This window comes from Oncorhynchus clarkii, chromosome 10 (assembly GCF_045791955.1).
Source record: "Oncorhynchus clarkii lewisi isolate Uvic-CL-2024 chromosome 10, UVic_Ocla_1.0, whole genome shotgun sequence".
In the NCBI taxonomy this organism is placed as follows: Eukaryota; Metazoa; Chordata; class Actinopteri; order Salmoniformes; family Salmonidae; genus Oncorhynchus; species Oncorhynchus clarkii.
In genome coordinates this window covers 13494045-13517236 of record NC_092156.1, presented here as the reverse complement: position 1 = coordinate 13517236, position 23192 = coordinate 13494045, and the positions used below count along the sequence as shown (strand labels likewise).

At 43.1% G+C, this 23192-nt stretch overlaps 1 protein-coding gene across 1 annotated transcript in view; it reads right to left on the bottom strand.

The window, feature by feature from the left end:
* Positions 1–9018: 9018 nt before the first annotated feature.
* LOC139418030 (PDZ and LIM domain protein 4-like) overlaps positions 9019–23192 on the bottom strand; it is a 44829-nt gene continuing 30655 nt past the window's right edge. Inside the window, exons 4-7 of the mRNA XM_071167126.1 lie at positions 15917–16173; positions 15432–15607; positions 11238–11391; positions 9019–10528 (exon numbers count right to left, since the gene is read on the bottom strand). Of these exons, the coding sequence (XP_071023227.1) occupies positions 10324–10528; positions 11238–11391; positions 15432–15607; positions 15917–16173 (792 nt within the window). The 3' untranslated portion in view covers positions 9019–10323. The remainder of the gene's footprint in view (positions 10529–11237; positions 11392–15431; positions 15608–15916; positions 16174–23192) is intronic.

Sequence of the window (23192 nt, the reverse complement as noted above, 5' to 3'; positions counted from 1 at the left end):
GTTATTGTTTCAATAGAAGCATAGCGGAATGTCTTTACCACTGTAAGCAGCAAGGCTACACAAACATCATTGGGAGAAGATGGGGTTGGAGGGGGGTAATGGTATAAGTAGCATATCATCATGTCTCTCAGTAATGCCCTTCCTGGGCAAGAAGTTGATTTGTAGCAAATATGAACATATGGCACCAGGATCATTGGCGTACCACACACCACTACAGCCCCCACAAGGAGGAGGGGACGACGGGCTCTACTCTAACGTCTATTAGCTGTAAAACTGTAACAATTTCTCTCAGCACCATGGCAATATATCTAGAATTGCAGGAAATTAGTTTAATAATTCCAAATTCTCTCAGCCTCATTAAAACAGCAACATTTTCACTCAGTCTTCTGGCAAATGTGTAGAACTAGCTGTTCACCCCCCCCCCCCCCCCCCCCCCCCCCCCCCAAAAAAAAAAAACATGGAGAAAAAAAAGCCCTTGCTCTGACCTTGAGGGCGCCCCACGAAACTGTGGTACGCCAAATTATTAAAGAAGTAAAGGAAAAAAGATCTAGAGCTATTAGAACCGCCAGTGTATGGAACACCTGCAGTAACAGCTGGAGCTGGGCTAGGTGCTCCTCAAGGGTCTGTATTGGGTTCCATGCCAGGAGTGTGGAGCGGTAAGCACCTCAAGGACATCAATCAATAGAGACTGTCTGTGTTTGGATCCCAGCAGCATGTCTGGATCCCTGCCTCTATTCTCTGGTTCTAGTTCTATTCATCCAGCCACCTTGTTATTACCCCTCAGAGGATCATGGCATCCTCTCAACTGGAGTGCCATGATTTGTGCATCTTCACAGTAACAACTCATTGTTTCAACACACTTTCTCTCTCGCTCAATGTTCAAACTTTCAGCCTCCTAGGGCTGCAAGTCTCATTTTGCCATTAGCTGGTAATGAGTTAATGCTTTCTAACAACATAATATACAGACTTGGTTTAACTCATACTGTCTTTAGGAAACCTCAGCACATCTGTGGATGGCTTGGCTATTATGTCATATTAACTCAGCTATAATTACACCACCCATGTCATTTCAGAGAGTAGCACACTGGATGAGAAGTATCGAGGGTTTTTGGTGTTCTGGATGTACGTCCAGGAGGTTCTTTTCTTTTCATTATCTTCATATTGTGGTCAGTGTTTTAGTGGCTGACAAAAGGGGAAGAGAAAGCAAAACGCAAGTCATACAAGAACGAATAATGATGTGTGCAAAATCATATGGAAGCTGTTTACATTCCACATAAAAAGACTATGATCATTCTTACCAGTAGTGTGCAGAAGAAAATATGTTTGGAAATCTCATGAATATACATTTTTAGCATGGTAAATTAGATTTACTCTTCAAGTACGCCTGATAAGTTAGAATTTGTCCAATTATTTGATGCTTGGAGGAACAACGTTACCTGGGTCTAAATGACAAAGGCAGACATTCTCTTTGTCTTTCCTCTCTCTTCAAGATCAAAAGGCACTCCCTGCTGTATTTAGTCCAGACTTGACCCCACAGATGATTGTATCATGGCTATCTAATAGATGCCATTTAGGAGACGCTTTTATCCAAAACAACTTACAGTCATGCGTGCATACATTTTACGTATGGGTGGCCCCAGCTGGAATTGAACCCACAACCCTTGGAGTTGCAAGTGCTATGCTCTACCGACTGAGCCACACAGGACCATTTTATGAAGTTGAGGCCAAGTTGTTAAGGAAAAGGAAGCCTTGTCTCTTTCTCACAGTGGCAGAGGGGCACTCCCACGACTGACCTGTTTGTCTCACTGCCCGCTGGTGTGGCACTTTTCATGCGGTTGCTATGGACACTACTAAAACATGTTGCCAGCTGCTCTAAGAGAGAAAGGGAGAGGGAAAACGAGAGAGGAGGGGTAGGGACAGAGTGTATCAATGTGAAAGAAACAGAAAGAGGGAGGAGAAGCAAGGAAGGAGAGCGAGCAAGAGAGCAGCTCCTGTGAGCAGCTCCTATTGTTCCTTAGAGGGGATCTCCGGCGTTACAGCCTACTCCGGCCTGATGTTTGGGACAGCTGAGCTGGTTTTTCCTGTTTCCTGTCTGCATCAGTCACTTATCCTCAGACACTCGGCTGGAATTTAGGGAAAACATCCGATAACAATAATGACCAAAAAACACCAAAGGAAAGTCTGCCCTGATAGCTGTGTTTTTGTTTTTCAGAGGTTAGTAGAAGTATGTATGCTATACTTTAATGTGCATGTTCAACCAGGGAATCAGGTTGCACAGTCACCGATAATGTACAACTTTGATATCAAATTATTACATTGCTCTAATTACAGTGAAATATATATATATATATATTTATACATATATATATGTTTATATTTATATACATATACAAATATATACATATACAAATATATATATATATGAACACCTTTTTGGTTACTACATGATTCCATATGTGTTGTTTCATAGTTTTGATGTCTTCACTATTATTCTACAATGTAGAAAATAGTAAAAATAAAGAAAAAACCTCCAATGAGTCATGTGATGATGTGTCACCTTTTGACTGCGAGAGAGAGAGAGAGAGAGAGAGAGAGAGAGAGAGAGAGAGAGAGAGAGAGAGAGAGAGAGAGAGAGAGAGAGAAGCAGTCAAAAGGTGACACATCTACTCATTTAAGGTTTTTTCTTTATTTGTACTATTTTCTACATTGTAGAATAATAGTGAAGACATCAAAACTATGAAATAACACATGGAACCATGTAGTAACCAAAAAGGTATGTATATAAATATATTTTAGATTTTAGATTATTCAAAGTAGCCACCCTTTGCCTTAATGACAGCTATGTGTGCCTTGAATTCTAAATAAATCACAGACAGTGTCACCAGCAAAGCACCCCCATACCATCACACCTCCTCCTCCTGCTTCACTGTGGGAACCACACATGCAGAGATCATCCGTTCACCTACTCTGCGACTCACAAAGACACAGCGTTTGGAACCAAATATCTCATCAGACCAAAGGACAGATTTCCACCGGTCTAATGTCCATTGCTCGTGTTTCTTGGCCCAAGCAAATCTCTTCTTTTTGGTGCTCTTTAGTAGTGGTTTCTTTGCAGCAATTCAACCATGAAGGCCTGATTCACACAGTCTCTTCTGAACAGTTGATGTTGAGACGTGTCTGTTACTTGAACTCTGTGAAGCATTTACTTGGGCTGCAATTTCTGAGGCTGGTAACTGTAATTACCTCTGCTGCAGAGGATAAGTTAACTCTGGGTCTTCCTTTCCTGTGGCTGTCCTCATGAGAGCCAGTTTCATCATAGCGCTTGATGGTTTTTGCGACTGCACTTGAAGAAACGTTCAAAGTTCTTGAAATGTTGCAGATTGACTGACCTTCATATCTTAAAGTAATGATGGACTGTCGTTTCTCTTTGCTTATTTGAGCTGTTCTTGCCATAATATGAACTTGGTGTTTTACCAAATAGGACTATCTTCTGTATACCTCACCTACCTTGTCACAACACAACTGATTGTCTCAAACGCATTAAGGAAAGAAATTCCACAAATTAACTTTTAACAAGGCACACCTGTTAATTGAAATGCATTCCAGGTGACTACCTCATGAAGCTGGCTGCACTCTTTCCTCTGGTCAAAAAAAAAATATATCCCAATGCCCCAGGGCAGTGATTGGCAGTGACACTGTCCTGTGTAGGGTGCTGTCTTTCGGATGGGACGTTAAACGGGTGTCCTAACTCTCTGGGGTCATTAAAGATCCCATGGCAATTATCGTAAGAGTAGGGGTGTTAACCCCGGTGTCCTGGCTAAAATCCCAATCTGGCCCTCAAACCATCACGGTCACATAATAATCCCCAGTTTACAATTGGCTCCCTCCTCTCCCCTGTAACTATTCCCCAGGTCGTTGCTGCAAATGAGAACGGGTTCTCAGTCAAAAAGAAAAATCCTTGAATGAGTAGGTGTGCCCAAACGTTTGATTGATGCTGTATATGTGAATATTTTGGATATACTGTATGTTTGAGGGATCTTGGATGATGTTTTACTTTATCTAAGCAGTCAAATCACAGATTGGAAATGGAGTGGAATTAATTATTAGAATGGGATTTTTGGGGCGAAAGGTACTCCAAAGGAGAGGTTGTGTCTGGTGTCATCCCATTTGACTAATTTCCTCGTCTTTTAGCCATGTTTGGTGGGGCTGACATGTTTATCAAACCTAAAGCCATCTGTTTGGTTTTCATATCCAGTTTTATGTACACAACTCTAAGAAGGTAGAGATTTAGTGTATTGCATCGGTCTATAACCACATATCTCAAAGATGAATCTCAGCCACTATCAGACCTTGGCTGCTCACACTGGATGTAAACAAACTCCTAAGGATAGATTCCCTCTGTGTCATATTAACTACAGGGCAATGGATGCTCAATGTGCCCTCAACAATACCAAAATACCATGTGCATTTGTGCTTTTTCCACTGATGGACAGCCTTTCTTTATATTCTTATTCAAAAGCAATGTAGTTTCCTTTCCCAAGAGTTGGGGGGAGGTCAAGGTCACTCTTTATTCTCAATCTCATTCTCACGAGTCTAAGAGGACAGCTCCTCCCAACAAGAACTATCTAAACATTTGGATGATCATTATGGCTTTCTTTCCCAGAATCCTCCCAAACAAAACTGCTTTCAACTTTCAGGGCACAAATCTCTGTAATACAGGGGGTTGAATAAACAAAACCAAACAAGACACACAAGATGGGGCATGATGCTCCTCTAGCCTTGCTATTCTTGCGTTCTCACATTGCACAATAATGCAATCTAAACTTAAGTCTTATTTGCAAATGGTGCAAGGATCAAACTTCTCAAGTGTTGTCGTAGTGACAGGCATATCGGAATGGAATTTGGTTGCATCTCAGAAATGTCCGCTGATACTGAACATAGAAAGAGTTTCTTTATAACCTCTATCATTCAATATATTTTTCCATATATTCAATAGTATGTAGAGTGCTTAACCCCAGGTTTTACAGGCACCCATCCAATAAGATACTACAAATCACAGCTGTCAGAAACAACAGGTTGGTACCGTATGGAAGGGGAGGACAGGAATGCACTGAAGAAAGGCGAGATGGAATGAGTGAGTGAACGATTGAGTGAGGCCTGGTTTTAGAAACTAATTGGAACCAAGCCCAAATGACAGTGGGCTCCATAAGTACAATGGGGTGACAGGCATCCTCCACATCAAGTGAATGAGCTGCATTCCTATCTGATCCTGTTGATGAATTACACCATGGGAACGTGCATGTGGAGGGAGAGGAACCACACAGCCAATGCTTTCCAGATACAGCACGTTTATCTTCCTCTGAGCTTTAAAAGTAAAGATGGATTTGTTTAGACCTTAGAAGTTAGAACTCTCAAGCTGAATGGATCCAAGGCCAATACGACCTGATTCAGTGACCATTAGAATTTATATATATATGCCTCACAGAAGCCCGGCATTTGTCATGTTTTGGGGGGTTTGAAGCTCTCCCAAAAGACCCCTCACATCGTGTTTATTCTGATGGACAGATAGCTAGCTGATGCCGAAGCAGGGACATTGGCCACATTACATAAGACAGACGTTTACGGAGACATGAAGTGTTTAGCTTCAGCATAGCTCAGTGTTTACAGCAGAACCGAAATTAGTTTAAATACTGGAGCTCACAAGTCTTTCCATGGAGTTTCCAAGTACTCTCTTTGCGTCTCTCTCTCGCTCGCTCTCCCTCTGTTATGTCGAGTAACTTCAGTACTACATTTGGTATTTGTGCCTCTGGTATCTACTGTATTATTAAACTACACTCCATTTTAATGTACAGTGACCTGAATTATTGGCAACCTATATGAACAAAAAAGGATGTTACACTCAACATATGAATATAACTTCTAACATCAATAAATCATTTTATTGTCAATTATTGGCACCCCTAGACATTCCTATGACTAAAATCTTATTGATGTTTATTCCGATTAAGATTAAAAAATACAAAGTTCATCTGAGTCTTTGGGAACTCTTAAGTGGTCCTCCATGGCTTCCTGTTTCACTGAAGTATAAATATGAGGTGACACCAGGCTAAACTCAGTCATCCATCAACATAGGAGAGGCCAGAGAACACACAAAAGAAATGAGACAAAAGGTTGTTGACCTTCACAAATCAGGTAATGGCTATAAAAAACGAGCTAGCTACACCCCTGAAAATACCCATCACTATTAGGGTAATAATTAAGAAATGTAAAACTGGAGCTCTGATGAACCTGCCTGAAAGAGGACGCAACGGTATTTTGCCCCCACGCAGTCAGGAGGGTTCAAGTAGCAACAAAAAAAAATCTCCAATGATCACAGTTGGAGAATTGCATAAGTTGGTTACATCTTGGGGTCAGAAAGTCTCCAAAACTACAGTTAGATGCCACCTCCATGACAAGTTATTTGGAAGGGTTGCTAGATGAAAACCTCTGCTGTCACTAAAACAAACTTTACCACCTGGAATTTGCTAATGTCATTGAAACTTTGATTGGAACCAGGTTATGGTCTGTTTTTGGCAACAAACACCAGAGGTGGGTTTGGTGTAAAAAGAGCCATGGTCATGCAGAAAATAACCTAATCCCCACTGTGAAGTATGATGGTGGATCTGTGATGTGGGGCTGTTTTACTTCCAATGGCCATGGGAGCCTTGTCAGGATACATGTCATCATGGACTCCAAGTACCAGGAGATTTTAGGCCAAAATCTGTCTGCCTCTGCCAGGTGGCTAAAACTGGGTCGTCATTAGATCTTCCAGCAGAATACCACCGTGCATACCACTGCTGGCTTGCTTCTGAAGCTAAGCAGGACTGGTCCTGGTCAATTCCTGGATGGGAGACCAGATGCTGGTGGAAGTGGTGTTGGAGGGCTAGTAGGAGGCACTCTTTCCTCTGGTCTAAATAAAATATCACAATGCCCCAGGGCAGTGATTGGGGACACTGCCCTGTGTAGGGTGCCGTCTTTCGGATGGGACGTTAAACGGGTGTCCTGACTCTCGGAGGTCATTAAAGATCCCATGGCACTTATCGTAAGAGTAGGGGTGTTAACCCTTGTGTCCTGGCTGAATTCCCAATCTGGCCCTCAAACCATCACGGTCACCTAATAATCCCCAGTTTACAATTGGCTCACTCATCCCCCTCCTCTCCCCTGTAACTATTCCCCAGGTTGTTGCTGCAAATGAGAACGTGTTCTCAGTCAACTTACCTGGTAAAATAACGGATAAATATTAAATAAAATGATCCAAAGCATACCTCCAAATCCACACGAAGATGGTTAACTGACCATAGAATCAAGCTTTTGCAATGGACGTCCCAGTCCCCTGACCTAAACCCCATTAAAAACCTGTGGAATGAGCTGAAGAGGATAGTCCACAAGCGTGGACCTGGGAGTCTGGAGGTTCTGTATGGAGGAATGGACTCAAATCCCTCCCAATGTGTTCTCCCACTTCAAACATTCTAAGAGATGACTCAGCGCTGTTATCTTGGAAAAGAGAAGGTGTGTTCTCCCACCTCATCAAACATTCTAGGAGACGACCCAGAGCGGTTTTCTTGGCAAAGGGGTGTTCTCCCACTTCAAACATTATTGGAGACGACCCAGAGTGGCTATCTTGGCAAAGGGAGGGTGCAAAGTACTACATGCAGGGGTGCCAATAAAATACCAATTATTTTATTCATAACATTGACGATTTTTCTGTGAACAATTTTAACTTAAAAATGTTGGAGTCATACAGTATGATATTGAGTGTGAGATAAAGCTGATAAACTGAAATTTTTTCAGACTTTCTTTAATCATATTTACCTAGGATGCCAATAATTCACGAGGGCGCTGTACATGCAAATATATTAATGAAGAGTAAAGTATTCTAACCTAATGGTGAGCGATTTCAGCTGCTGTGAAAGCTCCCCCTTATACTACGTCTGAAGTCTATCATGTTCTCCATGCATGATGGAAGTGTGAGAGACGAGCTTCCTAGATGCCATGTTCCTTGCTGCTGCTGTTTGGTGAGTGACTTGTGATTAACGGCATAACATGCCACCAATGTGGAAAATATTACACACAGTCTTTTAAGAGGAGTGTTCAAAGCCTTGGAATCAAGTCACTAACTGTTGGCCATGTTGCTAAACCACATCACTGTGCTATTAACAGACTTAATTAAAACCAACCAATTTCCCTCTTCCCTCCTCGTGCATCTCTCTCCCTCTGTCTTACTCCCTCCCGCTCTCTGCACCCATTGTGGTTTTTGAACGCGTTAATACGGCATGAAGACATATTTAATGGGGTATGAAGGGCTCCCTCGCCTATTGTTACAGATTATAGCAAACCACTGAATCTCAGCCATACATCTGTATGGTAAACTTGACATTTGTTCTTAAACAACCCTCAAGCTTCTCATGTTCTATCAAGTGACCCAGAATGTCCTCAAACATTTTGTGGGAGGAAAATCAAACATTCACCATACAATAAATGATTACTTTAATGTTGTGTAGGTTTTTGATCCCACCATTTAGAACACTATTCAAAATGGCAGTTGTGTTAAAAGTCTAGCACTAAAGTGTGCTTGTGACAAATTAAAAACCATTGAGTACTTGTTCTCACAACCCATAAACACGTAAGAGACAATGTTATGAAAACATGAAACCCGTTTTGTGGCACTGGAATTTCAAACAAATACAGGGTCTCTAGGAAGTGGATGTCTCTGGATCAGTAAACTTCTGTGCATCCCAAATGGCACCAAAGCAGTGCACTATGTAGGGCATAGTGTGTAATTTGGGGGATAAGCCTCAACTCCAAGTTGGAGGTCAAAATACATGCTGTTGGGTAAAGTGCCTTGTCAGGGACAGAACTTCACAAATTGGAACCCCTTGCTATGTTTATGCTGTGTTTCCACAGGCAAGTTAAACTACAATTCTCAAGTTCACATTATATACAGCATGCCTGTAAAAAAATAAATAGCTGAATCATGAGTATGATTTGATTTATTTCTCACTTTATTATATCTTAAAAAACAAATAGAAGAAACCAGAGTGAAATGTGTCTACAAAACAATAAGTTAAACGAGGGGATTCTGTGACTACACACGGTAAGCATTTAAAAAGGACAGACATGTGAAGGCAGTGACTAGTTAAGTTTGTTAGACATGAAACAAATATGTACAATTAGAACTTAAAAACACCAAAATCATTTCACATAATTTACAAACTACCGTCCTAGTTGGCATTCCAGTAGCTAAACGCTTCCAGTAGCTAAACGTTAGGGTCATGATGGATATTGAATAACAAGCACTTTAAGATAGTTAAAACACAATTAAAACTGTTTTTTTTAAAGAATCAAATATTTTACAAAAAGCACTTTTCATCCAACTACTGTTTGCCGTCCCTCAGGCTGCATGATTCTGTACAGGTCCACAATCCTCATCCTAATTCATCCTACGATTTCAGGGGAAGAGACTGTTGCAAACATAAATATTTTTGTCATTTCCAAAAGCACATAAATGCCCTCCCTGGACATGTAGAAGTCTGATTCATTCAGAGGACTTGGCTGTGATATGTATCAAACAAGAAAACAAAATACACTTTTAAATACCGGCTCTCAGCCAACAAGCACTGTCTGTTTCTACAGAATGTGCCAAAGAACCTAAACAGATGGATTATTCCCGCATGTTCCTAGATTCACGGGCTAGATCCTAGAGTCATTGTTTTCCATGTCTTTGTCTTGGGACTCTACTCCCCACAGCTTTTTAAACACTGCAACAGTGGAGATACAAAATGCTTTGTCTTGTGATACTGGAATGTATTTCACCAGCTGTAATAAAGCTGGTGTTCTTTAACTGTAGTAACCGTGTGAGAAGCAGTAAAAGTTCAATTCCATTCTCAGTCAGGTGCTTGACCCTAATTCCATTAACTACATTTTAGTCAGCAGGGTTAAAAATAGAACACCACCCCCAGATGTGAGATGTCGTTCTGTTGAATATTGCTTATGTTTCAACAAGATCTAAAAGTGCTCTTGACAAATAAAAGCCCTCCATTTTTTTGTACTCAGCAGGAGTAAAAATGTAAGGTCTGTCAGAAAAAATGAATAGCATGCTGTACATTATGTGTGAAAGAGCTAGAGAGAGACTAGAAACCTCTGGACACCACTCTCCCACTCTAAACTGACATGATCTTTTCCGGCGATAGCTTGGATATGTAGCGCATTGGATTGGAAAACCTTGCTGCCTGCTGGGAGCTGTGGATAAGACTGAGGGGGGGGGGGGGGCTGAGCCTGACCAGCTCAGACCAGTTCAACCTTGGAATTGGGGTAGACTGCAACCACGTCATATCCCTCAGGAGGCTGGACACGGGCCATGGCGTGGGTCTCACAGTACAGGTTCTCCTCAATGAAGAAGTAGCCCCTCTGCTTGAGGTTCAGGCCGCAGTCATCACACATGAAGCACTCTGTGTGGTACAGTTTGTCTCTGGCCTTCACGATGGTGCCCCTATACAGACCATGTTATTAGTCAATCAATCAATCAAATGCATTTCATAAAGCCCTTTTTACATCAGCAGTGCATACGTTAGTAAAATGTTAAAGATAATTTATATAATAATTGAGAAGCAATTAAGAGCTATTTGAATATCATACATTTTCTTAAGTACATCCCTGTTTATTCAAGTTACAAGTATGCCATTCATGGATGTGAGCATTTGCATAACCAATAAGGACTAAATAGCTTCAAAAACAGCCATAACTTTGGTTGAATCTGAACGTCCCCTGTACCCAGCCCTTTATCCTACCAACTACTGCTATAAAAGTAGGTTCATTCTTTAGTGCCCTGCCTAAAACCCAGTGTAAACGCTCTATACAACAGATCCATTGTGCTAAGCCTCCACAACAGTCTTGTTCAAATGACATCACTGTTTATCCATGGTGCTTGAGCAGTGTGGGGATTACCAGCACATCTGGGTTCCTGAGGAGGAGAGGGTGTGGTGCAGAGGTTGAATTATTAAAAAAGTGATATATGAACATCTTATAAGCTTGGACCCGTTGGAGCAGGACTAAACTGTGTCACAAATGGCACCCTATCCCCTATGCAATCTCTGGTCAAAAGTAGCACACCATAGGCCTAGAGGGAAAAAGGTGCAATTTGGGGACGCACACCTAGTCTACCGTATCGTTGTCATCTTTTCGGTTTTATAATGACTCACACTATGCCGTTGCCACAGCGCGTGCACTGGGGGAGTTTCTGTAGGCCTGGCATGGGGCCCATGGGACCAGGAATGGGGCTGCCCAATTTAGGGACTGGGGATTGAACGGGGGACCTTAGGCTTCTCACTCCAGACCTGTCAGTGGGGGACACACCTGTGGACAAAGAAAACACCTCAGTTAAGACCAGCAGAGTTCCGGGTAATGCATGAGGCTACCGGGGAGAAGGTAATGTACGAGGCTACCGGGGCGAAGGTAATGCACGAGGCTACGGGGTGAAGGTAATGTTCCAGTTAATGTATGAGGTTACAGGGTGAAGGTAATTAAGGTAATGTTCCATTTAATGTATGAGGTTACGGGGTGAAGGTAATGTATGAGGCTACAGGGTGACGGTAATGTTCCAGGTCATGTACTGTATAAGGCTACGTGGTGAAGTTTCATCTAGGACCAGATCTAGGATCAGCTTCCCCTGATCCTAACCTGGACTATTAATTGGGGAAAATGACAAATTGACCCATGATCAGTCTAGGGGCAACTTCACCCTACACCAGTATGAGCTCAGAAAGCAGTGATTAGCTCTGAGTGAAAAGATGACGAAGAATTAAAGGGTGTTCACACTTGGCTCAGGGAGACACCAAGGTCAGCTCCCATCCACCACAGAGACATCACTCCTCAGCCACCACTTCACTCCCTTTGTGCGTTACCCTCAGAGGGCATGGCAGGGGTACAGGCACAGGGCCAGAGCAGCACTCACACTGCTAGCCTCTACTTCTTTCTTCCCCATCTCTTAATTTGCTCTCTCTATACCTCTCTACCTGTGCCTCCCCCCCTCCTCCACATACTAGGGATGCCAGGACCTGACACACAGCAGGAACACATCAATTAGGAGATGAAATAAGCAGTTGCCTGGCAGAGCAAACATTCCACATTAAGGAGCAGACCATCACACCAGAGTGCTACAATCACACTCCCCCTGAACCACGGAGTGATGAGGTGCCAACATGCCCCATTAACCCAGCATGCCCCTGGCATGGCCTACCCACCATACTGGTGAAGTACCTGGTACTTGACAAAGAAGTTTCCATCACTCCACTAATGCTCTGTGACTATTTGAGGTTTGAGTAATAACAGGGTCTATTTTTGCCGTAATAATTGGTATATTACGCATCTAGTCATCATTACACTCAAATTCTAGTCAGAAGTTCTCATGGGATGCTCACAAGTGAGAGGGAGGTTCAATCATAGGACTTGTACAGAGCTACTAAGCAGCGCTAGCGTCATTTGACAGATACACTTCATGTCTCAGACAATCATCTTATTCTGGAGAGCTGCCCCCGCAGCAGGATTATTTTGCTGTGACAATACAGAATCTTATTTGACCTATATCTGTAGGAATGACATCTACTAAGAAGTCTTTATGAATAAAGTTCATAGCTTGTGATCCCCCCCCCAACTTGTAGATCCGGTGCCTGGAGTTTCCACCTATTTATCTTAGTTATTAGAGCAGCTTTTTAGAACCAGATCATGGCTACCCGCAGTGGCTAATGGGAGTAACATTCCTAGATAAACAAACTAAATAAAACATTATGTAACCCAGTCTATATTTCTTATTTTGAACAACCTCAAAAGGGTTACACTCCTACACAGGGTATTGGCAGAGACTTCAGAGTTGACTTGTTTATTTTTCAACTACAGGCGGTACAGTGTGTGCCACATCTGCATCCTCAAAAGCAAAGTAAATAAATATATCTGACTATTATATGTCACTGTAAAGTAGTGGATTTTTCAGTGATTGCTATAGCCAGGGATTTCACTCTAATAATAAACCGAATCCGTCATGCCATCGTCTCCACCAACAACCCTGTCTGACACCACAGATGGTAAGATCCGAGCCTGTTGGGCTCAAGCATAACAGACCAATTAGTTTGTTCTCCCTTGATATCCCAGGGATGCCGACATTTTCAAAAGCGGAACGTTTTATTTTGAAAAGGATGACAATATCACACGCAGTCAAACGCTCCTCTCGGTCTTAACATCAACACTGAGCTGGAAAAGAGTATAAAATCCTTCAGAACAAAACAAGGATTTCCAGACCGAGAGCAACAAACAGAGCTTCAAGGTGTCAGCATCTTACCAGAAGCTTAACCCAGTGTCAATTACGCCTTTTGTGGTCGTGAAAAACAAACAAACATTTAAAACCCTGCTGCAGTTGAATCGTCCTGGTGCAATTTAATCAAATTCTGTTGAAACCATTGACTTCTCTTCCTTAAACTCCTGTAACACCTGCAAGTGATTAGCGACAAATTCAAAGAATAACAAGGCCTGCAGTTCATCCAAAACCTTCAGGGAGCTCCGACAGACAGGATGCCAGGTTCCTAGGGATTATCTGGTCTGTTTGGGTTCTCCTTGAGGAGCTAGGGCATGGCCATGATGGAAGAAGCTGATCCTAAAACATCACATGACTCCTAAGGACTTCAGAGAGCCTAGGCCTACTTCTTGGAATGTGAATAGTTCAAAAAACACCAGGAAGTCATTTCTCAGGTTGTTATGCAATAAACTTCACACAGTCCTGTGTCTGGAAATAAATCACACACTACACTTCCAACGGAAACCATTTAGCTCAAATATACAAACATATCTAAATGTACACGAACAATCATGAGTATACAGAATATGCACACAGAGTACCAGTCAAAAGTCTGAATACACCTACTCATTCAAGGGTTTTTCTTTATTTTTACTATTTTCTACATTGTAGAATAGTGAAGACACCAATACTATGAAGTAACACATATTGAATCATGCAGTAACCAAAAAAAGTGTTACAAATCTGAATTGTATGTTTGAGTAGCCACCCTTTGCCTTGATGATAGCTTTGCACACTTGGTATTCGGTCAACCAGCTTCATGGGATAGTCACCTGGAATGCCTTTTAACAGGTGTCTCTTGTTAAAAGTTAAACTGTGGAATTTATTTCTGTAATGTGTTTGAGCCAATCAGTTGTGACAAGGTTGGGGTGGTATACAGAAGATGGTAAGATGGTAAGAACAGCTCAAATAAGCAATGAGAAATGACAGCCCACTTTAAGACATGAATGTCAGCCAATGCAGAAAATGTCAAGAACTTTGAAAGGGTTTTCAAGTGCAGTCTCAAAAAAACACCAAGTGCTATGATGAAACTGGCTCTCATGAGGACCGCCACAGGAAAGGAAGACCCAGCGCTACCTCTGCTTCAGAGGAAAAGTTAATTAGAGTTACCAGCCTCAGATTGCAGCCCAAATAAATGCTTCAGAGTTCAAGTAACAGACACATCAACATCAACTGTTCAGAGGAGACTGAGAATCAGGCCCTCATGGTCGAATTTCTGCAAAGAAAACACTACTAAAAAGAAAGATTTGCTTGGGCCAAGAAACACGAGCAATGGACATTAGACCGGTGGAAATCGGTCCTTTGGTCTGATGAGTTATTTGGTTTCAAACACTGTCTTTGTGAGACGCAGAATAGGTGAGCAGATGATCTCCGCATGTGTGGTTCCCACAGTGAAGCATGGAGGTGGTGGTGTGTTGGTGCTTTGCTTGTGACAATGTTTAGGAATTTAAGGCACACTTAACCAGCATGGCTACCACAGCATTCTGCAGCGATACGCCATCCCATCGGGTGTGCGCTTAGTCCCACTATCTGTTTTTCAACAGGACAATGACCCAAAACACACCTCCAGGCTGTGTAAAGGCTATTTGACCAAGAAGGAGAGTTATGGAGTGCTGCATCAGATGACCTGGCCTCCACAATCAGCCGACCTCAACACAATTGGGATGGGTTGTGATGAGTTGGACCGCAGAGTGAAGGAAAAGCAGCCAACAAATGCTCAGCATTTGTGGGAACTCCTTCAAGACTGTTAGAAAAGCATTCCAGGTAAAGCTGGTTGAGAGAATGCCAAGAGGGTGCAAAGCTGTCACCAAGGCAAAGGGTGGCTACTTTGAAAAATCTCAAATTTAATTTGACACTTTGGTTACTACATGATTCCATAGTTTTGATGTTGTCACTATTATTCTACAATGTAGAAAGTAGTACAGATAAAGAAGGCATTCAAGGGAGAGACCCATATACACACATTTATAAATAAATAAACTATAGAGTGAATGACATTTACAAACCGCTAAATAAATGGACAGTCATATAGAGCCACAAATGAGGGTACCTCCATCCTCTGCCTCCAGTATGCCCTGTAGGTATTTGAAGGAGCCGGACTGTTTGGGTGCAGAGGCTGGCTCCTCTGGGTCCTGCAGCATCTTATACACGTCTGACTCTGTGGTGACTTCAAAACTAGGACCGTTCCCATTACGTCCCAGAGGAGAATGCGTCGGAGGCTCAGGGCTGAAAGAGATACCAAATTAAGTCGTTTTTAGTCTGAATTCAGTGTGATCAACAGCTTCTATGACTGAAACGCCTCCACTAAATGTTGCATTGTCTTTAGATTTAATTTGTAAATGCCGTGACATGACTTATTTTTAGGGTAAAAATAAAATGCAGTTTAACAAAGTAAAAATCCCAGAAAATACTTTAACATTAACAAGTTATACAACACTTCATACGTGGTCTTCACATTGACATGATGGATATACCATGATATCTTGAAACTACTGCAGTGGTTTTCCACTCCTCCATGGCCACCATATGCCTCACCTGTGTGGGGAGCTCAGACTCAGGCTGCCCATTTGTTTTGGCAAGACTCTGTCTCCATTGCTGCCATTGTTGTGTGCGTACAGGCCGGCTGGGTTGTTGTACTGCATGTTGTTGAGCTGCTTGGAGGTGCCGTTGTTGAGGTGCGGCGCCTCGGAGATGTAGGAGGGTTTTCGGCTGTATCCACTGCCGTTGTGACCGCTGCTGTAGCCACTGATGTATCCACCGGTGATTGGTCCAGTGCTGATTGGTCGGAAATTCTGGAGAAGGAAAGAGCAGAGGAGCCATTAAGAAAAGTATGGTTGTTTCCAATGCACTTCTATATCTGTCATAGTCTGCTTGTTCGTCACTTAACATTTATGGGAACATGAATTACATCATCTCCAAGGCATGAAGGTGACGGTTGGCACAGAGGTCAAAACATTTAGCAAGGACCTGCACAACCTATACAATGACGTAACCAAATACTTCAACGTTTACTTCTGCAGACAGACTTCTACAAACCACACTGATAATCTACAGTGTAGTGGGTGCTACATGTGTGTTCATCTCTCCAAGCTACTGATTGCAATCTTTTGTTGATGTTATCACTTTTCTAACGGTTGATTTTAGTGGCATGACTGTCAAACAAGAGACAGTGACTTAATGGCTGTTGTAAGGGGCACACAATCATAAATCATAAATCCTCTGTAAATATGTCAAATGCAGTGACTTGTTTAAATGGTTGTGCAAGACATAGTTGTCATCCCACACAGCCAGCCAAGGCCGTTGATTAACGCATGCGTGTGTGTTGAGTGGTGGGTGAATTCACTGGTTGGTCCCAGGAAACAGAGGTTCAGACTCTCCGGGCAGGCAGCAGGATCCCTGTCTGTCATCTCAGCAGATGTGGCCTGGTCCTTGTTCCCTGGCTGGCCCGGACAACCCACGCATAGGCCATTTCTAAATCCCCTCTGCCGAGCCCTAGACACCATACCCAACCCCAAGCTGTGTTTCAAACCCTGGGCTTGGGCCATATAGCCAGCCCTCTCCCCAGCCCAGACAAGTAGCTCCTAGAGGGGGTGACAAGGAGAGGACCACCAGACCATCAGAGCAGAGGGTGAGTGTAGCTGTATCTGAGCCAGCAGTCCAACCCCTGCCCCGTCCACCACCGCCCGCCACTGCCTGCCTGCCTGCCCCCCCCCTCGTCCTCCAACCCCTCCACCACCGCTCCCCAACCCCTCCCCCAGCCCCTCCCCCTCTCATTCCAATGATAACCGTCAGTAATTGTACCAGGAAGCCTTTCATTTTCTGGTCTTGGCAACAAAGTACAAGAGAGGGGAAGAAAAATAATAAGAGTGCATTGTATTACGAAGTGTTCCTGCAGTGACATGACAGTAAACTTGGCCTTTTACGACTTCTTTAGTCTGTGTAAACATGACGTGTGGATGGATTCCAGCGCCTCCCTCAGACAGTTACAATAGAAGCCACAGGGCCCGGAGCGAGCTCACCAAGAGGGAAAAGCCACAGGGCCCTGAGCGAGCTCACCAAGAGGGAAAAGCCACAGGGCCCTGAGCGAGCTCACCAAGAGGGAAAGAGGGAAACCAAGAGGGAAAAGCCACAAGCTGAAATGCTTGGCAAACACTTTGGCTACACCAAACCCTCATGAGAGTGAGTGCAGATAACGTCAGTGATTATTTACTGTATTCAAGCATGTTAAATGAACAAACATGTTTGGATGTTGCCTGTTTAGTGGCAATTTTCACATTAACCGATGGAGCTAGGGAGACCAAGAGAGTAAAGTCTGCTTCAAATCCCTGGCACACATGTTTATGTCTGTTGAATGCCGAGACCACTCTAGAGACCACTAGTTGGAAGACACTTTTTTCTGCATAATATGCAGTTATATGGCCTCGTGTCTGCAGCAAAAAGATACGAGTGGATGGCAGATTTATAAAAAGGCAGCACATCTGGTGCATAGCTTTTAAAAGTGCCAGGTTGGTAACATTTAGGACCTGTAAGTGCTTTTAAAAGTTGCTCTTAGGTATGGAAGTAACCATTACTTTCATTAAATAAATCACAGTAAGCAGACTGTCCCATTAAACTGATTTATTGTACCTATGCCGGTCTGTAATGGGGATTTTAAAAACGGCACAAAATAGTTCATGGAGATCGTGCCAACTGGTGGCACTCCTTCCACAGAGTGTGTGCTTTGTTAAATCATATCTAAAAATCACCAGATTACATCACCTAGTAACCTTATCTTGTTATTTAAACCAACGCAATCAAAACTAATGTTGCTATAGTACTACCAGGCACTCTTTCAGTCGCTCACATACAGTTCAGTTCCTACATGGGAAAAAGTGAAATCCCCTTTCTTCAAGCCTTGACTCCAGCTCAGAAACACGAGAGAGAAAGCAGCAAGTATTTATGAGAAGCAGTTCTGTCTGCTCAGAAATTCTGTCAGTCATCAGATTTCACTGACCTGTTTTACAATAGTGAATAAGCATGGTTCTTGGTTCTGGGTGACTGGCTACTGAGCCTGTGTGACTAGGCAGGGGGGGGGTTATGCCTTTCAGACTGGGGACCGTTTAGACAGAACCACAGGACTCCTGGGAGAGAAAAAAAAAAACTGACTTAAAGCTACATGTATTATAGTAATAAGGACTCAGAAAAGAGGGGGACGAGATATTTACTGCTGTTACCCAAGTCGACACACTGCAGAGTTTGGTCAGGGAGAGGTATAGAGCAGGAAGGGGAGGAAGAGGACCCTTATTCAAATAATATTCCTGCTTAACAGTTTCCCCCTTATACTACACCTCCCCATGGTAATTATGCTTTTCACAAAGCACTCTGCATTGCTAACCAACCACAAACGAGCTCTTTATTATCCCTGTTCCTATCCCAGAGGCAGGCACAGGGACAGTGTGTCCAGAGCTGGCTGGAAGTAGGCAGCCTGTTAGACAAACAATGGGCTAGCTAGCGCGCCATTCTCTGCTCTCCATGACCCCATCCCCTCCCCAGTGCGCTGACAGGGGGAGAGGGACTTCTTGGTCAACCCAAATACAGATTGACATTTCTGGGGATTACCAGCTGATTAGTTATTACTTCACCCATTACTGGAAACTAACAACTAAATATGTGGGGTCACAAGTTTACGATCTGAAGGCCTGGGTGAATGTGGTGCAGTGAATGTGAACTCTCAATGGCACTGTGTTGATTGTATATTTTGAGGAAAACTGTCATAATTGAACATGTTTGACAGAGGTAGAGTATGTATGGAACAGCACACTAAACCCCTATAGAAAGATCCTATAAGTACATCACAATTAGATGGTATTGTCAGTTCTCAAATGCTAGGAGGGAGAATTCTCTCCCTCTTGCCAATGCAGCTTGAGAATGGAACCATCGTGATGCAAGTCCCATTGTTTCCACATTCTAAAGGTCCATAAGTTCCAAGCCCACTGCAAAAGCCACAATTGTGATTCCAATGAGTCTGAGGGAACAATGCAGAGGCATGCGGTTGGCCACATGTAGACCTACTTCATCACACTGTAGACCTACATCATCACACTGTAGACCTACTTCATCACACTGTAGACCTACATCATCACACTGTAGACCTACTTCATCACACTGTAGACCTACTTCATCACACTGTAGACCTACTTCATCACACTGTAGACCTACTTCATCACACTGTAGACCTACATCACCACACTGTAGACCTACATCGCCACACTGTAGACCTACATCGCCACACTGTAGACCTACATCGCCACACTGTAGACCTACATCGCCACACTGTAGACCTACATCGCCACACTGTAGACCTACATCGCCACACTGTAGACCTACATCGCCACACTGTAGACCTACATCGCCACACTGTAGACCTACATCGCCACACTGTAGACCTACATCGCCACACTGTAGACCTACATCGCCACACTGTAGACCTACATCATCACACTGTAGACCTACATCATCACACTGTAGACCTACATCATCACACTGTAGACCTACTTCATCACACTGTAGACCTACTTCATCACACTGTAGACCTACATCATCACACTGTAGACCTACTTCATCACACTGTAGACCTACATCATCACACTGTAGACCTACATCATCACACTGTAGACCTACTTCATCACACTGTAGACCTACATCATCACACTGTAGACCTACATCGCCACACTGTAGACCTACATCGCCACACTGTAGACCTACATCGCCACACTGTAGACCTACATCGCCACACTGTAGACCTACATCGCCACACTGTAGACCTACATCGCCACACTGTAGACCTACATCGCCACACTGTAGACCTACATCGCCACACTGTAGACCTACATCGCCACACTGTAGACCTACATCGCCACACTGTAGACCTACATCGCCACACTGTAGACCTACATCGCCACACTGTAGACCTACATCGCCACACTGTAGACCTACATCGCCACACTGTAGACCTACATCGCCACACTGTAGACCTACATCACCACACTGTAGACCTACATCATCACACTGTAGACCTACATCATCACACTGTAGACCTACATCATCACACTGTAGACCTACATCATCACACTGTAGACCTACTTCATCACACTGTAGACCTACTTCATCACACTGTAGACCTACTTCATCACACTGTAGACCTACTTCATCACACTGTAGACCTACTTCATCACACTGTAGACCTACTTCATCACACCCTACATCACACTGTAGACCTACTTCATCACACTGTAGACCTACATCACCACACTGTAGACCTACATCACCACACTGTAGACCTACATCACCACACTGTAGACCTACATCATCACACTGTAGACCTACATCATCACACTGTAGACCTACATCATCACACTGTAGACCTACTTCATCACACTGTAGACCTACTTCATCACACTGTAGACCTACTTCATCACACTGTAGACCTACTTCATCACACTGTAGACCTACTTCATCACACTGTAGACCTACTTCATCACACTGTAGACCTACATCATCACACTGTAGACCTACATCATCACACTGTAGACCTACTTCATCACACCCTACATCACACTGTAGACCTACTTCATCACACTGTAGACCTACTTCATCACACTGTAGACCTACTTCATCACACTGTAGACCTACTTCATCACACTGTAGACCTACTTCATCACACTGTAGACCTACTTCATCACACTGTAGACCTACTTCATCACACTGTAGACCTACTTCATCACACTGTAGACCTACATCAGAACAATGCAGAGGCATGTGGTTGGCCACATGTAGACCTACTTCATCACACTGTAGACCTACATCACCACACTGTAGACCTACATCACCACACTGTAGACCTACATCATCACACTGTAGACCTACATCATCACACTGTAGACCTACTTCATCACACTGTAGACCTACTTCATCACACTGTAGACCTACTTCATCACACTGTAGACCTACTTCATCACACTGTAGACCTACTTCATCACACTGTAGACCTACATCACCACACTGTAGACCTACATCACCACACTGTAGACCTACATCACCACATTGTAGACCTACTTCATCACACTGTAGACCTACTTCATCACACTGTAGACCTACTTCATCACACTGTAGACCTACTTCATCACACTGTAGACCTACTTCATCACACTGTAGACCTACATCAGAACAATGCAGAGGCATGTGGTTGGCCACATGTAGACCTACTTCATCACACTGTAGACCTACATCATCACACTGTAGACCTACATCATCACACTGTAGACCTACTTCATCACACTGTAGACCTACTTCATCACACTGTAGACCTACTTCATCACACTGTAGACCTACTTCATCACACTGTAGACCTACTTCATCACACTGTAGACCTACTTCATCACACTGTAGACCTACTTCATCACACTGTAGACCTACTTCATCACACTGTAGACCTACTTCATCACACTGTAGACCTACATCATCACACTATAGACCACAGGCATAAGTCCCCATTTATTCTAGCAATACTGTCAAAATGAGTCATACTTTCTGGTAATCTTACAAAACTCTTGTCTGTTGATGAGTAAGACGAGTTCATGGAAATACTCAATTTTCCTCCTGTTTCCCCACAAATAGTTTTGGTTTCAAAGCTGTTCAGGCTCAGATCCAAAAATGCAGTCATTCAACTTTGAGAATCTTCCATGTTCTCCTTGTTCAAGGAAACACCACCGTGTCACTTCCTGCTACCTAGAATTCCCAGATGCTAGTTTGGAATTTCCAATGACTTCAGCTGCTGGTAGGGAGTTCACGTGTGGTGCCTAATATGTCTGGAAAACACAATCAGCATTGTTCAATGCCGGTAACCTCTTTCAAGGTATATTACACTAGCCTGGAGCAGAAAATAACCTGGGTCATTCATTTAGCCTAACTCAAGGGACCAACCATTTCCCTCCCCCTGAAGCAAATGAGCCAAAATGGTACTCACTTTGCTGTTTCTAGTTCCACTTTAACTCTATTAAAATGAGACCAGAGTCTTTCAGTAGAGAGTGGATACAAGGTTTCCAAACCTCCCTCTAACTTTTCCAGGAGATAGAGAGTACAGCCTTCTCTGATTACAAACACAGAGGTACTGCTAGCATGCATGTCTGTTTATATACAAAGTTTGAGTTGATTGCTCCCCCTCGTTCAGGTCTGGTATTTCCTCGTATTAATCAAGACAAGACTTCAGCTCGTGTTGAGATGGTGAAATCCAAAAAGAGGTCCTAATCCCCAGGACCCCTTCTCAGGAAAACTGACAGTCTCCTTGCATTGCCTCAAGGCTGAAATGGGGGTGGTCCTTCACCTTGTTCATCACTAGGCAGATGTATATCTTATTGATACCATGCTTGCAAAAATAGGATATCAACCATGTACCATGTACCCCAAGACCATTTGAAATATTTAGAGTTAGGATCAGTGGCTTTGACTTAGTAATGGATTAATAAATCAATAAAATGTAAATATTTCTGAAGACAAATCCCCAAGAATAAAATACTAAATGTAAACTCAGGCTCAGCTACATAGACAAAAACGTCGCTGTCCCATTCACCTCCAGTGATATCAATGAAACGTCGCTGTCCCATTCACCTCCAGTGATATCAATGAAACGTCGCTGTCCCATTCCCCTCCAGTGATATCAATGAAACGTCGCTGTCCCATTCCCCTCCAGTGATATCAATGAAATAATTTACTTTCTATGTATTGAAGCTGTTTCATTAAAAAATGTCCACCAGCCTGCCTACTGATGTGGAAG